Source organism: Vigna umbellata, chromosome 2 (assembly GCF_029865625.1).
Source record: "Vigna umbellata cultivar VRB3 chromosome 2, Vumbellata_1.0, whole genome shotgun sequence".
Taxonomy (NCBI): domain Eukaryota; kingdom Viridiplantae; phylum Streptophyta; class Magnoliopsida; order Fabales; family Fabaceae; genus Vigna; species Vigna umbellata.
The window spans coordinates 3,321,385-3,336,851 of NC_142166.1; the positions used below are offsets into that span (position 1 = coordinate 3,321,385).

At 33.6% G+C, this 15,467-nt stretch overlaps 3 protein-coding genes across 3 annotated transcripts; 1 reads left to right on the forward strand and 2 right to left on the reverse strand.

Moving 5' to 3' along the window:
• Window positions 1–255: 255 nt before the first annotated feature.
• ATL2 (TOXICOS EN LEVADURA 2) lies at window positions 256–1,516 on the reverse strand. Its single transcript, XM_047308665.2, has one exon. The coding sequence runs from the start codon at window positions 1,404–1,406 to the stop codon at window positions 561–563; it is 846 nt and encodes a 281-aa protein (XP_047164621.2). The 5' UTR covers window positions 1,407–1,516; the 3' UTR covers window positions 256–560.
• A 4,216-nt stretch (window positions 1,517–5,732) lies between these two features.
• Window positions 5,733–6,724, forward strand: LOC124834066 (uncharacterized). Its single transcript, XM_047308664.2, has 2 exons — window positions 5,733–6,024; window positions 6,117–6,724. Exons 1-2 carry the CDS (start codon window positions 5,938–5,940, stop codon window positions 6,579–6,581), a joined length of 552 nt encoding a protein of 183 aa, XP_047164620.1. The 5' UTR covers window positions 5,733–5,937; the 3' UTR covers window positions 6,582–6,724.
• Window positions 6,725–7,793: 1,069 nt separating this feature from the next.
• Window positions 7,794–14,784, reverse strand: GEX2 (gamete expressed 2). Its single transcript, XM_088107965.1, has 15 exons — window positions 14,697–14,784; window positions 14,290–14,610; window positions 13,678–14,019; window positions 13,148–13,471; window positions 12,676–12,882; window positions 12,507–12,592; window positions 12,290–12,434; window positions 11,389–11,697; window positions 10,971–11,095; window positions 10,333–10,550; window positions 10,012–10,239; window positions 9,265–9,494; window positions 8,868–9,106; window positions 8,515–8,671; window positions 7,794–8,373 (listed from the first exon to the last, which is right to left on the reverse strand). Exons 1-15 carry the CDS (start codon window positions 14,782–14,784, stop codon window positions 8,192–8,194), a joined length of 3,201 nt encoding a protein of 1,066 aa, XP_087964091.1. The 3' UTR covers window positions 7,794–8,191.
• Between the last annotated feature and the right edge of the window lie 683 nt (window positions 14,785–15,467).

Consider the following 15,467-nt stretch of genomic DNA (forward strand, 5'->3'; position numbering starts at 1 on the left):
ATAATTTTATATAAATTTGATGAAGTCTCTCTTGATTTTTTATTTTTTATTTTTTAATTATTTGAATAAAATTATTTGAAAAACAGAAAAAAGAGAATTATATTACAAAAGTAATTATCATTACATCCTTAAAGTTGCTCCAAATAATATTATAATACCAAATTGTGCTTCATGTCGATCAGTCCAACATCAACTCAATTAAAACATTAAAGTTTTACTAAAATTAAAATAAAATAAAATATAATAAATTTCATATAACACATTAAAAGAAAATATATCTTTAAAATTGTTCTGCTTTGCCGACTATATACAAACATTGAATTATCAAATAATTTTGGTATTCTATTGTCATTGTTTAAGGAACTCCAAAGTAAGCAACAAATAGAAAAAAATATAAACCTATTTATGTTCAACGCCAAACATTCCAGTCACAGCTACCTACCCTCACGCGCCGCTTAACGCACCGCCTTCACTAAAATCCACACGCGACGACAAAAACCAACCACCACGCGCTACACATGGTTTTGTTTGTAGAGCCACGTCGGCATTCGAGTCAAGACTCACTGGGTCTCCTCTCGCTCACCTCGCTCGGCCTCGCACTGGGCGGCGGAGCTACAATCACCGCCGCTAGACGACGGGGACGTGTTTCCCCTCCGTTCTCTGCTAAGAATCCTCGTAAACGATAACATGCGACTCATCGGCGACCGAAACGACGACGTATTCTCGTCTCGAAAATTCTCGTCCCGCGGAGGCACCTCAACGGTCACACCAACCAACGACGATTTCCTAGAGCCAACCGAAGAGGAAGGACAAGAGGTAGAACCGGTTAGGTTCTCTCCCGAACCGGATTCCGGTTCGCTAACAGTTATAACAGTCTCCGGTTCGGCCGCGCGCTCGACCGGCGCGCGACAAAGCGGACACGTTGCGTGCGAGTGAAACCACATATCGATGCAGTCTGTGTGGAAGCTGTGGTTACACTTCGGTAAGACCCGACCCGGTTCTCCCAGTTCGAACTCAGACAAACAAACCGCGCATTCGGGCGCGTTTTCCGGGTGTGCCTTGGGGTCGTACGTGAACACAGGTAGAGAGGCGAGGACGGCAGCGTCGAGGCCGCGGGAGACCGCGGCGGGGGTGCCGGCGTCGTTGTAGAAGACGAGTTGTGTTCGGCGGAGCTCGCGGTGGCGGTGGAGCTGACGGCGGCGCGCGCGTCTGAGGTACCAGCGGGCGTAGATGTGGAGACAGAGCATTAAAATGACGATGAAGAAGAGTAGAACGATGGCAGAAAGCATGATTTTTCCGCTGAGGCTGTAACTCTTGTCATCAAAACTCTTGTCATCGAAATCTTTTGGGATTGGGCTTCTCTCTTTGAATTTTGGTATGGCTTCATTTCCTCCCTCTTGAGCCATTTCTGAGAGTGAATGAGAGTGAGTGAGCAAAATTCAAGAATAATAAAAAAGGGATTTTTGATTGGGTTGGGTTTATACAATGGAAAAAAGAAAGAGACAGGAAGGTTCTGAAGTGTTTGAAGGATTAGGTAATCCTTTTATATGCAACCTTTGTTGTCTCAAAATTCTTCAGTTGCCACAGTTGACGCGCTTTCTCCTTTTCAATTTTATGTTTTTTTTTATCAAAATTTATATTTCGGAAATTGGCTTGCACCTTCGTTGGTGAGTGGAACCCACACGTGTTTTCATTCTTTTTTTTATTTTTTATTTTTATTTTTTTTATCAAAGCGTGTGGGAAAGTTGAAGTGTAGAAAGTGAAGTGAAGTTGTGTATTGGTTAGTCAACGTGTTCTTACCTAACCTGAAGTAATGAGTCCTTAATTTTTTGTCTACACTTTTTTACTTTGATGCAAAGAAAACCTTTTCTTCTTAAGTAATGTTCTTAACTTAATAAAAAGTATATCCTATTTATTTATGTTCATAGAATAAGATTGTCATGTTTTCTTATTGTTTTTAGGAGTTTTCACTTAGTTACTTAATTAAGATTGTGTGACAATACAATTTCACTTAGTTTTCTTTTTGTTTTAACTTCCATTTGCAATAAATTTTTCCATAAATTAATAACTAAGTAAAAAGTAAACCACCCTGTGTTAACATCTCACGTCATTATTACAAATTTTGCACTGGATTTTAAGAGAAAAAGTTATATTTTAGGTTTATAACATGTTTTATTAATAACCTTTTACACTTTTGTTTTATTTTAATTTTTAAATTTTTTAATTTTAAAACATAAAATTGTACATAATTTACTTTCCCATCAATTATCAAAGTAGTAGTAACGTGATATCGGAGTAATGTGAGATGAAATATAATTGAGAGTGAAATTTGAAATTTTACATTGTGTTACTAAACTTCCAATTTTGAAAAGTAAATTACAACATTAAAGTTTTATAACAATACTTTTGCTAATTTTATCATTTACTTTTAGTTTTATTAATGTTATGATATAAATTTCAAAAGATACATATTTTACCCTTTTTTTTTCAACAAAATGTCACTTTATTAATTTTGCAACGGATAATGACTTCTTCTTTTTTTTATCATAAAGTTACCTCTTTAATCAATATTAAATATATTTGAGTAATGGTTAAGTGAGTTAAATTCGATTAGAGAATAATTCAAATTTAACATATTTTATCCAATTCGACTATTTCATATGTTATACTAATATGAATAATTTCAATTACACTTAAATACATGTGAAATTAACAAAGATTCAATATGATTTAGATGCATTTACTTATTTTCACAAATTATAAAAGAAAAATACTGTAGATAAATAATAGTGTAGAAATGAGGAATCTCAAGTTGGGTATTACAAAAGGAAAATGTTATTTGGACAACAAAAGTTTGACACAATTTTGACAACGGCGACGTGGCAGCTGTGCATTGGCTCAGTGAACCGGGGTGAGGGGTATTTTGGGTTTTTTCTGGTTTGTTTTCAATTCACTGAGCCAATGCACAGCTGCCACGTCGCCGTTGTCAAAATTGTGTCAAACTTTTGTTGTCCAAATAACATTTTCCATTACAAAATAATGATTTTTACCTAAGTTTCTAAGAGGCAAAGTATCATTCAACCATGAAATGCTTCAAGTTGAAGGGTAACCACATCAAGAACCTTCCATACAATTCTAATAATCTCAACAAAAGGTCAAAACAAGATGTTACGTGTGAAGTGTTGTTATGTTTAAAGAATAAAAGAGCGGAAATATGAAATGATCGATACAACTATAGATATAAGAGAAAGAATAGAAAGAAATTGGCCATAATAATATCAACAACAATGGATAGAAATATGGAATGATCGATACAACTATCTAATTGAAGAAGAGAAATTCCACAAGAATGACCGTTTGCGTGATGATATTCAATATATGCAATGTACATGCAACATACTATACGTTACATAACATCGTAACAAACATCATTTTCAGACGACAATGTAAGTTCATTTTCTAATATATTTTAAATGTTAATATATGACTTTCAAATTAAATTAACAATTACATTCCATCACTATGAAACAAAAAAAAAAGCCTCAATATTCACAACCTCCTTCACAATATAACCATATTGGATCTTCTTTCGGTATTATCAACCGTTTCAAGTGTAGTATGGTGCTTGATTTGGCATGTTTCGGTCTCCTCAAGTGTCTAGATACATGGGCAATATTCACAACATAGCTGCTCCATCTTCATATGTAAATAATGTTCCTCTACATACAATATCTTTCCATCTCAATCTAACTTCTTTCCAAGTCCATGTCACAATATAACATCTACAACCACGCATTTACAATCCAACTCTACCTATAGATTATTGTCGACCTACAATGTCTTCAAAGCGATATGATAATGAAAGTGAGGATGGTGAAGATGACAACGGTCAAATTGGTGATAATATTAAATAATAATTTACTATGCTAGTTGTACTGTTATTGCAACCATTTACCGAACATAGAAGAAATTAATGACCTAGAAGACAACGAAGAAGGCTAGCTTGTGACATTAATTCACACAGATAAACATTTATATGTATTTTCATTTCAATAATTTTATTTTAATTATTTTTAAATTTTCTTAAGTTCTTAATAATGTCACTAACTTTTTTTTGTATGTTTTGTATTCAATTAATTAAATTAATTTTAAACATCATATTAATTAAATAAAAAAAAGAAAAAATAAATTTCATTATAAATAAAATTTACTTTACTTTAAATAAAAATTAAAAACTAATTAGAATAAAAACAAATTAAACAAAAGTCTTCATAGTTACGACAACTTAAGTTAAAATGGGAAACAAAAATCATTAAATCTCATATAACCTCATTTATAATAGAAAAAAGAAAGGTTTTAAAGTAAAGCCGCCATATAACAAAAGTTTTAATTTGAAAAAAAAAAAGTGAAGCCGTTATAACTTCATCTTAAATCAGCAAAACTAATGCAAGCTAAGATGATTTTACCTTTTGAAGTCGCCATCTTGATCCGACTTCACCCTGTTTATAAAGTTAAAAAAATAATATTTTTAAATAAATTAATAGTATTTTATTAATTATCTTATTTTTGGTTAATATTGATATATATTGTTTGATTTGTATCTTATATTTAACTTTTAAGATATTTAAGATTGATGAATGATTGCCCAAAAATAAAGAGTTCGGTGAATGATTAAATTAAATATTTAACTTTTAATTAATTGTTAAAATTTATAAACTTTTAGTACGTTGTGTCCTTTTTCTATTAGTATTTTATATTACTAATACGAGTGTTCTGACTAAGAAAATGAGAACAATAATTGATTAGTACCAAGCATATATGTTTATTTATTTGTGAAGTTCAAATAATTTTTGACAACCTACCTAACTAAGTCACAACTAAATGGACCAGCAATTCAGCCTGGCCCAACTAATCGTGGGCCCAAATCCGTTAGAAAGTTATTGTTTATCTATAATAATATCAACCATTTTCTAATATTAATAAGCTTCCACCTACTTGATAATAATTTATTGTTCGTAAAGATATTTGCAACGGATTTCATATTTGGTAATAACTTATATATATATTTTTTTCAAATACTCTATATGTTTCTCCCTCTATTATAAAAAAACACTTCCAAAATTTATACCAATTTTGATGTTGACCGTTGATTAAACCTTCTAATGTTAAATGAACGATTTATTTGATTTACATTAAGAAATTGCTTTCTTAGATGCTACATTTAATATTTAACTTAATTTTTCTTAACTTTAAAGATAGTGTCACTAGTATATATTATTAACTTTCGAAAAGCTCCGACAAGGAAGTGTGACGGAAATCCGTTAATTAATCCAGAATTTAAACACGAGCTTATTTTAGAATTTTCCTTGGTTTATTATTTTGGTACAACGACTAAAGACACTGGTAAAGTTTATTTTCAATTATAAATAACATTTGCATAGTTTTTAAAACTAACATTTAATTTTTTTGAACATTTTCGTCAAAACAAAACATAATTTCTTTAAAAGAATTATAGATTTATTTTTTTGAAATAGTTTAAGCAAATGGATCCCATATTTAACATAAGGTTGTTTATTGAAAATTGATTTTGTATTCATAGTTATCCCCAAAAGAAATAGTTTGAGAATTTGTGCATGGCTATTTATTTGTCCCATTTGAGTATAATTTGGGTTGGAAAATGTAGCAATTAGTAGTTGTCTTTTGCCTGCACTTTCCGTAACTTAGGTAATAAATGATGTTATTAAATAGAAGATACCAAAAGGTGTGAACTTTGAAGCCAAACTGCATTTACTAGTGTTTACCAACTCCTCTTGAGCCACTCACAAACCATACCAAACATACTTTCACTTTTCTTCTTCTCTCTCTTTCTTCTTCTTCTTCTCTTTTTCTTTATATCACCAACAAAGTTCATACTTTTCAGATACCCATTTTCTCATAATGACCAACAAATCTCCAGTTTTTCCAATGCCAGACCCTCAACATTTCAGTGACTATGGCTTTGACCCTCAAATAAACTATTTTCAGGTTTCTCTTTCTCTTTCTTTTTCTTTCCCACCCATTTGGAAAAATGTTTTTTTTTTCTTTCCATTCACAAACTTTGGCTTTCTACAAAACAGGTGTTGGAAGAAGCCATGAAGCACAAGCGTGAGACGGCGAGATCCATAGATTCCATCCACTTCAAGCTCCAAAAGCCCATTTCCAAGGACGAATCCCGTAGCAAAGCCCACAGGCCCAGGAAGAAGCGCTGGTGGAGAAGCGCCCTCCTCTTTTTCAAGTGGCGCTGGACCCATCCCCGCGACAACGGCATTGACCAAAACGACGTCCACCAGGCACGAGCCCGGGCTTTCCGGGCTTCCATCTCGGGCCCCGTGTACTGGACCGAGAGCCGAAGCGGCTCCGCCACGCCCCTCCGCACTTCCAGCCGCCCTTCCTCCGGGCCGCTCGCCGGCACCCTCACGCCGCCGGCCAAGGATGACGTGGACACGCCTTACATAAGTCTAAGAGAACTCAACATGGAACAACAACATCAACTTCAGCGGAGGATGTCTACCTCAGCCATGCCCATATACTTGGTCACCTAGAAAACTTTCAGTGTTTCTTGTTTTTTCTTTGTTATTATAATTTTTAACCTAAGCAAAGGTGTTTGTTTGTTTGATTTGGGATGGATCATCGTTTTGATGTTTGTTTGTTGCTCCCTTTTAATATATGCAACTGGTTTTGACCATTCCAAGGTAGTTCTTGTGAATTTCTTAATTAACAGTTTTTCTTGGATTGAGGACGATGAGATTCAGAGTAGTTAGAAAGTACTTGTTACTTGCACGTTAGTGACATTTACCAACGTAGCGCCAAGATTTCTGTCCGTTAAGTTGGACCCAACCCTAGGAGGTCCTGCTGTTGGGAATTGAGGTTGTGGGGTCCAAACGGCAACGTTTCGTAGAGGCTGCTAAAGCTGGAGGGAAAAAGTAGATTTTTTATTTTTGAAAGGTCCTATTATTTCATTGTCATGGGACATGGAAAAACACTGGCGTCAACATGGAAGATGAAAGGGTATGAGGAAAAATCCAAATTACTAAACTATCATGGCATGTGCATTGCCATGACCTAGTGGGAATTTGGGTTAATGAATTTTGTGTAATAAAATAAAAAATGGTGGAGAATTTTAAGAACAAGATGTTTGTATTGTTTATTCAATTTTTTCATATTGCATTTTTTATAATTAACTTTTGGAGGATTGATAATTTTTTTACTATTTATAGATGCAATCCTGTTCTCACGAGATCTAACCTAATATTTTAGTTGTCTGTGTACTTGTAGGATTCAAATTAATATTTTAATTTCAACAATGTACTTATCTACGTCTATCTTTTAGGGATTTTTTCTCTCAGTTAAATCTAGATGTATACTAAATTCGTTCTCAGTTTTTAAGTATATATCAGTTACCTTTATGAAAGACAGTTAATGTTAGGATCTAAAATTTTTCAACCGAGTTAAAATAAAACATAATTTTTTGTTTTCAAAATCAATTGAAGGTCTTTTAAAAATAAAATGATAAATCTCAAAACAAACAAAATAATCTTGGACTAAAATGACAAGGATTTTATTTTAGGTTTAATAATATAATATATATTATTTATGCGTTACAACTTGTTTTTAAGAAATTTTACATTTTCTATTTATTATTATTTTTTACTCTATAATATTACTAAATAAAATCTAAATATACTTAATATTTAAAAACCATATTATTTACTTCATCACTTCTCTACTTAAATTAACTACATAAATTTTCAACATGAAAATAACGATCACATACTCTTTTTCAAACTGTTTTTACAACATTATACATACTTTCCGAAACTGTGTTGTTTTAGCATAATAAAAATACAGATAAAATACATAGCAGATCATGAATAACATTGGTTAGCTGATAGATTCTTCAACTTGGCACCTGAAAGTTCCAACATTGGTTATTAATATTACTGAATCACTGAAGAGAGTAAACTTAACTGAACACGAAACACTATTTCTGCAAAGAAATCATTAACCATTTTCTCCTTTAACTTTTCCATGTCTACCTTCCAAATCATGAAAGAAATTCTGTATTTTGCATGTTAGTGTAGTTTTCAAAATAATTATCATCTTGATCTCAATAATTATAATAGTTCCGCAACACACTTAGTAATTCTTCTGGCTATATATGCACACTTACAGTTTCTCTGGGGAAACTCTTGGAATTAGATAACTCTGAAGAACTTTCTTCTCTGTTTCTTCTTTCATGTGCAAGAAGAATAGCACATTTACAGGTGAAGTAAAGAAGCAAGGCTCCAAGAGAGAAAATGATAACAAATTCAATGACAATGATTGATCCTAAGGCTGTTACAGAAGATAGAACAAGATTGTAAGTCAGAAATGAAATACATCTATGTTTCTGTTTTTGATAAACAGATTATGGAAATCATTATGATAAGATGAAGGACTCTAATTTTGAAATCATTTATGAAATACAGAACTTACTGTGAGCCAGAAATGAACTCATTGGTTGTTTTCTCATTAAATTTACAGTAGCTTCTGTGTATAATGGCATTGACATGCCATCTGCACAATCTGGATAACATCCGTAGTTTCCCATGTCATTTAATGTCATTGTTAAAACAGCTCCATGCTCACCTCCCTGTATAAAATCAAGACAATTATGCAGTGGAAATTTTCATATATTCTACTACACGTGTCATGAACCTGTGGTGAAGGAACACATGGCAATGATTTTGTCTGTTTTTTCTTACATTTAACTGATGACGGGAGCCTATTGAAGACCGTGTTTGGTCCTCAAAGTTCATGGTAAAAACTGAATAGAATCATTCACTCACATGATAGAACAGTTGCTGCATAACACTGTTGCAGTCATTGACTGTGGCCTGAAATCTGATTCCATGAGCTTTGACCATAAAGTGCTCTGAGATAGTAACATATGTCTGAAGAGGCTGCCACTGATAATTAATTCCGTGCTTCAATTCAGTTGTATTGATCAAATGAACTGGTAGGTTTGTCACCAACCATCCATCATTTACTTCCATGGAGAACGTCACAGAAAAGTGAGCCTGACCACCTGATATGATCCATCAGCAGATTGTTAAGCCTGCAAACCTTCTTTTGACATTATCATGTCAAGAACAACATGGACAACCATGAATTCTTAAAAATATACAGAAAACAATTAGTATAACCATCAATACCACTACCAGTTTTATTGAAAGAATACCATACCAGGGAAGGTAAGAAGATCGGGATCTCCAATGAAAAAGTCAAACTTATCTTTCTCTTGGTCAAAGATAAGGGTCTCATCTTCATTACTCCTCAATATGATGAAGTAGGGGGCTCTAATAAATGGAGGGTCATTGATAGGATCAACAAAAATTGGAACACCAAGTGAATTTACTCCGTTCTTATTCCTGGTTGAGACTTGAATGGTATCTCCTCCATAAAAATTTTCATTTCTGAAGAACAAAATTCACCAGGATTATTAACAGTAATAACAAACAATAATTGAAAACCAGATCTACATTTCTACGTGATAAATGTTTTCCAAACTAGTAATAATACATGTTTTATGAGACTTATGACTTCTGATTTACTAAAGCTCAGTCATGTGGAATTACTTCTTAGACCAACAGAGTTGGATAGAAAAGACATACAAAAGCAATAGTGAGAAAATATTTTGGTGTTTCTTGACATTTTTTGATTCATGAGCATGTGATATAATTCTGTAAACATTAAACATGTTGGCAAGTGTCACTATGAAAGTGCAGCTCGATAAGATAAGACAGATAACATGTTGAGAAGTCAATTTTAAGCATAACTCAATCTTACCCAATTTACTTGTAATATGAAATTTACGTCCACTTATATACTATAAACATGTTTTATCTCTAGTTAACGTAGAATTTACAAAACTTTTCGAAAAATAGAATTGTTTTAGTGAATTTAAGCAATAAAAAAATATGTAAAAAATACCCCAGATACTGAATTGACTGAAGCGCAACATTAATAACTTCCACAGAGCCTTCTATTATTAAACTGGTTGCAGTTTCATTTCCTGTGTCAACTGTAAGTTCACTCCACATTACTTGCCCAAATTGCATAGCCATAGGAGACAGAAGTACAATTCCAGATTGAGCACTAAGATTGACAGAAATATTTTCCATAGGATTTGAATAAGTTATCTCAAACCCGGTGAAACCACTGCAAGAGGGGAACAACAAGATTGTACACATAAGGGCAGTTCAATTAAACCATTTTCTAAGAAATATTTATACATATGTAGCTTATACATACCCAAATCTAGGACTTATTGAATCTTCTGTTGCTTGCAGTTGATTTGGAGCAGAAACAAACTGAGGTGGAACATTGAGAACAAATATGCACACGGAAGCAGAAGCAAGATTTCCATTTATATCAGAAATTGTATACCAAAAGGAATCATTTCCATAATACCCTTTATAAGGAGTGTACCGAAAGATCCTTCCATTCTGTATAAGTGAACCGTGATCTGACTGAAATAATGCAGTAGAAACAACCATTTCTCATATTAAAAAAAATATGAAGACAAAGAATCGAAATATTCATGATTATTAGCAACTTCAGACACATCTCTCTAAAAAGGACATTGCACAGTAATCCTGAAACTTAGTTCGTCACAAATTACAGCAAGTTAATGATAATTTTTTATTATGCAGAGAATAAATATTGAGTCGAATATTTACTATTTGACTGTATTCTAGATCACTGACGGATAATGAAATGTTTTGAAGATAATAAACCATTTCTTTGTCAACATCCATCATCTTCCAAAATGTAAATCATAATAGGATTTTTACTGGTGAAAATCAGAATCAACATATATATATATATATATAAAATAGAAAAAAGACGGTTATGAAGAGATTTTAGTATGCATTCACAAGATATCTTACTTTTGAGAATTCAACTATACTTGCATTATCACCAGCAAAATAATCATTTGCTAAGACATCAAAGGCAACGGATTGGTCCTCCCAAATAGATATTGTATCATTGTTGGCTTTTGGAAAATAGTCACCTGCAAGCCAAGCAAAAGAATCCTTAAAAAAAGATATTCTTGGAGTAAATTAGACAACCCCAGATCTCTGAACTTGAAAATTCAAACTTTAAAAGCAGACATATTTTCACTTGGTCTGAAAACTGGTCAGATAATGGAAGGTGTGTGGAAAAGGTCCCATTAACAGCAGCAATATATAAGCATATAGAGATATAATAATTACGACACATATATATATCTGAGTAAAATAAGCAGCATACTTACCAAAATAATAACAAGGATAAAAATATAAGGTGCATGTTCTTTGAACTTACTGCTGTACACATTGATACTGAAGGGACATGATAAGAAACTTTTGCCATCAAAGGAAGCACAAATCTCGTAAGTGCCAACATCTTTGGCCATGTAACTGCAGCTGTATGATCCATCCTTATTGTCTGTAATGTCCAAAGTTGAAAAGCCAGAACTATTGACAGAAGCAATCTCCAATTTCAACCTTGATTGCTGGGAGAGGACAGGGTTTAAATAAGAATCCACAAGCTGGACAACTATTTCATTTTTGGACAGCTTTGGCACCTTTGGAGAAAACCTCATGACACTTGACAAGGAAACATTTACTTCACCTGCAGCAAGCTAGGGGGATATCATGAGAAATGATTGGGAGTAAAACAATAAATATATGTGAAAATTATGAGCAAAACTTAAATAAACCTCGCAATAAAATTATATCCTATTGAAATATTTTGCAGGATAAGCTTAAGCTGTTCCGTGAATGCACATTAATCATTTTATATGTAACAGACTCCTCTATGCAAGAATCTTCGAGGCTTGAAGAATGGATAATGCAACTTTGTGAAGAATGAAGGCAACACCAATAGAACTCTAGCTTAGTTGATTATAGAGGTACTGATATTATATCATAAAGACCAAATAAACAACTTAAGCAATTGAGGGAAAATACATGAATAATTATATCTATATTACTTCGGAAGCAAAAAACATTTGATCACTAAGCCTCCTTTTACTAAAAACTCTTCTTTCTGTGGGGTTGAGTTTCTTCTCTCATTCCTTCAATTCATTTAATTTGATTGTCGTGCAAATAAGGAAGGTTTACCATGAGATGAAGTAGTGCATAAAAAAGCATTTTTTTTCTTTGTATAAGTTGATGCCAACCTTATGAAATCATTCCTTTTCATATAATGCACATTATTGTACCTGCTTTTACCTCTTTTCGGAAAGAATGTCCCTCATTCAATAATATGTTTCCACAATATACATTAATATCATAAAATCCACTTTTTTCTGGTATGTAATCCACACGAAAATCACTTGCCATGATAAAGCTCCCACTCCCATTAGACTGAAAACATTGTGAAACTTCATTAGAGTCTTTACTAATTATGCACCAAAAATTAACTTTTGTCTTCCTTACATTGTTTCTCAACACTATTGAAGATGATGGCACAGTTTCCATGTGACCGATACCATCATATCTCAATCCTGAAGCTATTCTGCTCCCTGATGTCAAATACAATTATAACAATAAAAAAAATAATCAATTTCATACATGAATGTAGCAAGAAGTTTATCTTTGAAAATACCATTATTGTCATGCACAGGATATATGACTGGCATAACTCTGTACGAGTCATTTTCTATTGAAATTTGTACTTGAAGTATGTTTGCTTGGACAGGGGAAGGATATTGATAGATGTCATTCAAATACACAGAGAATTCTTCCTTTACACCAGCTACTGAATCATTTAAACCTGATCCATTAACAACACTTTTAACCCCATCACAGTAACCTATTTGAAAAGGAACATGACAAAGAAATTAGATTTTTCATGCTGAAATGATTATGCAAGTAACTACAGTGTAAGAAACTACTTATAGTGAAAAGCCAGCTTCGGCTTTTTTGCTACACAGACTGATAGATAGAGAGAGATGAAGGAGAAGGAAAAATACAATGTTTATATCAGTTATAGTAAACGATCAAAACAAGAGTGAAAACAAAATGATGTTACAAACGACAAATCCATTTTTTTTTAGAGACTCGGAATGAAACTTTACCTATAAAAACAGTATAAACATATGGCATGTTGGAAATGCTTTTATTATGCTTGGAATCATATATTGTCAATAGGAAGTTCCCTGGCTCAAAATTGCTAAACGAAAACAACTGAATTCCAGCGTCCACTTCTTGAAAATGGAGATCTGATATCGGTATCGACAAGTTTGTGTCAGTTTCAACAACTTCAGAATCAAAAGGATACAGTCCAGAAACCAGATTTCCGTATTTATCTAACTGATGTATAAAGATTTCCATCTTGGAAGACAATTGCCATGCATGAGATTCAACGTTCCATTTGGCGATACAGTTAGAGACATCTATAGCTCCTGGCAATTGAGTAAGAGAGAGAGGTCAAGCTATTGTAGATTTGCTTGTAAAAGTAATAAAATGATATATGGAAGAAACAAAGAAACAAACCCCACGTATGAAATTTATATTGAAACTGTTTGTCTATAAAGCTCAAGCATGTAATCAAGGTGGTCCAAATATAATATATAGCACTTAATTATAATTGAAACAAAAAGCACACAACCTGGATTCACCTTCAATGGTAATGGAGAACCCTTCAAGGTTTGATTTCCTCCTTCTAAGCTCAACGAGAACTTTCCAGCTTTCGTCACAATAAACTCAATGACTATATAATCAAACTCAGTCCACCCCATGTTAAAGATATCTGGAGCACTTGAAACAGAACCATTTTCATGCAAAACAGACAACTTGAAATCAGGCAAATAGGACACTTGAGTCGTCTTAGAGATACCGTTCCCAAATGCATCTTTAAGTAGCACCATAAGCGTAGCTTTTGAACCAGCTTCGTACTCATGTCTCACTCCCTTCCATGATGCAACGCACACAGACGGGTACATGTTCCCTTCAGTAGGACGATAATATCAAGCATTACTTTACTATCTGGCACATACAAAACCAACGTACCCTACACTGATAGGTAATAGAACACCAAGGTATGAACTAGAATGAATAAAATTTTCTTCGTTCCCATTTTGCATAGGAGTGATGTTTTCCTTTTACTTTCAACAGAATCCTTGAAGTGATTTAAAAGGGTAGTTAGTTTTAGTTCCATCAAAACCTACCTACCTACCAATGAATCATTCAGTTCTATTAGACAGTTTAAAAAGTAAACCTGGTTCAACTTGGAAATGCAAAGATGAATCATCAACTTTATAACGCTCCTCACTGATGAGTACATTAAACAATCCAACCCTGATGGGAGTGAAGAAGATCTTCCATTCATTTGGGTCTCCTTCGAAATCTGACAACACAGTAGACACATAGGAACTGTTCCCTTCCTTTCCATTCACAGTTAGTGTGGGATTGAAAACTTTTTTGTCAATCTTATCAGCATTCTCAAGCACTTTTACTTTGATGGTTGCTGTGTCACCGGCCTGGAATGTGCCCTTGTCATCCCACCAACTAAAAGCGAACAGGGGAAGTTGTGATCTATCTGTCTCAAATGAAGAAAAAGAAGTAAGGATGGTGCAAACAAAACCTATTTTTTTCAACGATTTAAAAGTGCTGCTTCATGGTAACCTGAAGTAAGATATTGAGAACAATAAACTGAGAAGAAAGAGAGAGCGCAGAGTGAAATGGCAATGAGTGTGCGTGCTAGTATCTCCATTTTCTGAGAGAATCTCATAGTGCAGTGCAGTGAAGGAAATGACAGTTTATAAAGGACAGTTTTTGAGCAGTTGATGGCAGTTTACGAGCAGTTAGGCGGTGAAAGACTCTAAATTTATTCCCTAACATACCCAATCCGTGACCACATTCACAGGCGATGAATGCCATTCAAAGTTGTTCGCCGCTGTCACGTCTTGCCGGAGCGCCGCTGTCTGCGCCAGGGTGTGGCTGTCAGGTATGTGTTTGCACTGGTTTTCTCTGGGTTTTGATTGGCTTCTTTGGATAAATGTTAAGGAAAGAGATTTATTAGAGCCTGTGAACGTCAAACATATAAGCTAGAATGACTGTTCAATGACGAGCGGATTTAGTGTGTGCTAATGTGGTTCATAAGCAGAAGTTAAGGACATCCAATGAAGAAAACTTTTATTCATACTATTCAATGTAGAAAACCAAACTTTTTCATTGGAAAAACTTGATTCACATGTTATTATTGTTTCATGCAATCACCAATACAATTTATAAACTCACATATTTTTTACTGTTTATTCGATCTAGACAAAAACGATTATTGAGGACTAACACATTGACTGTTCATAAGACTCTAACCACTAATATATTAACTATCCTCCATGATTAATACATTAACTTTTATTCAATTTAAGTTTACCTAGTGAATGCATAAAC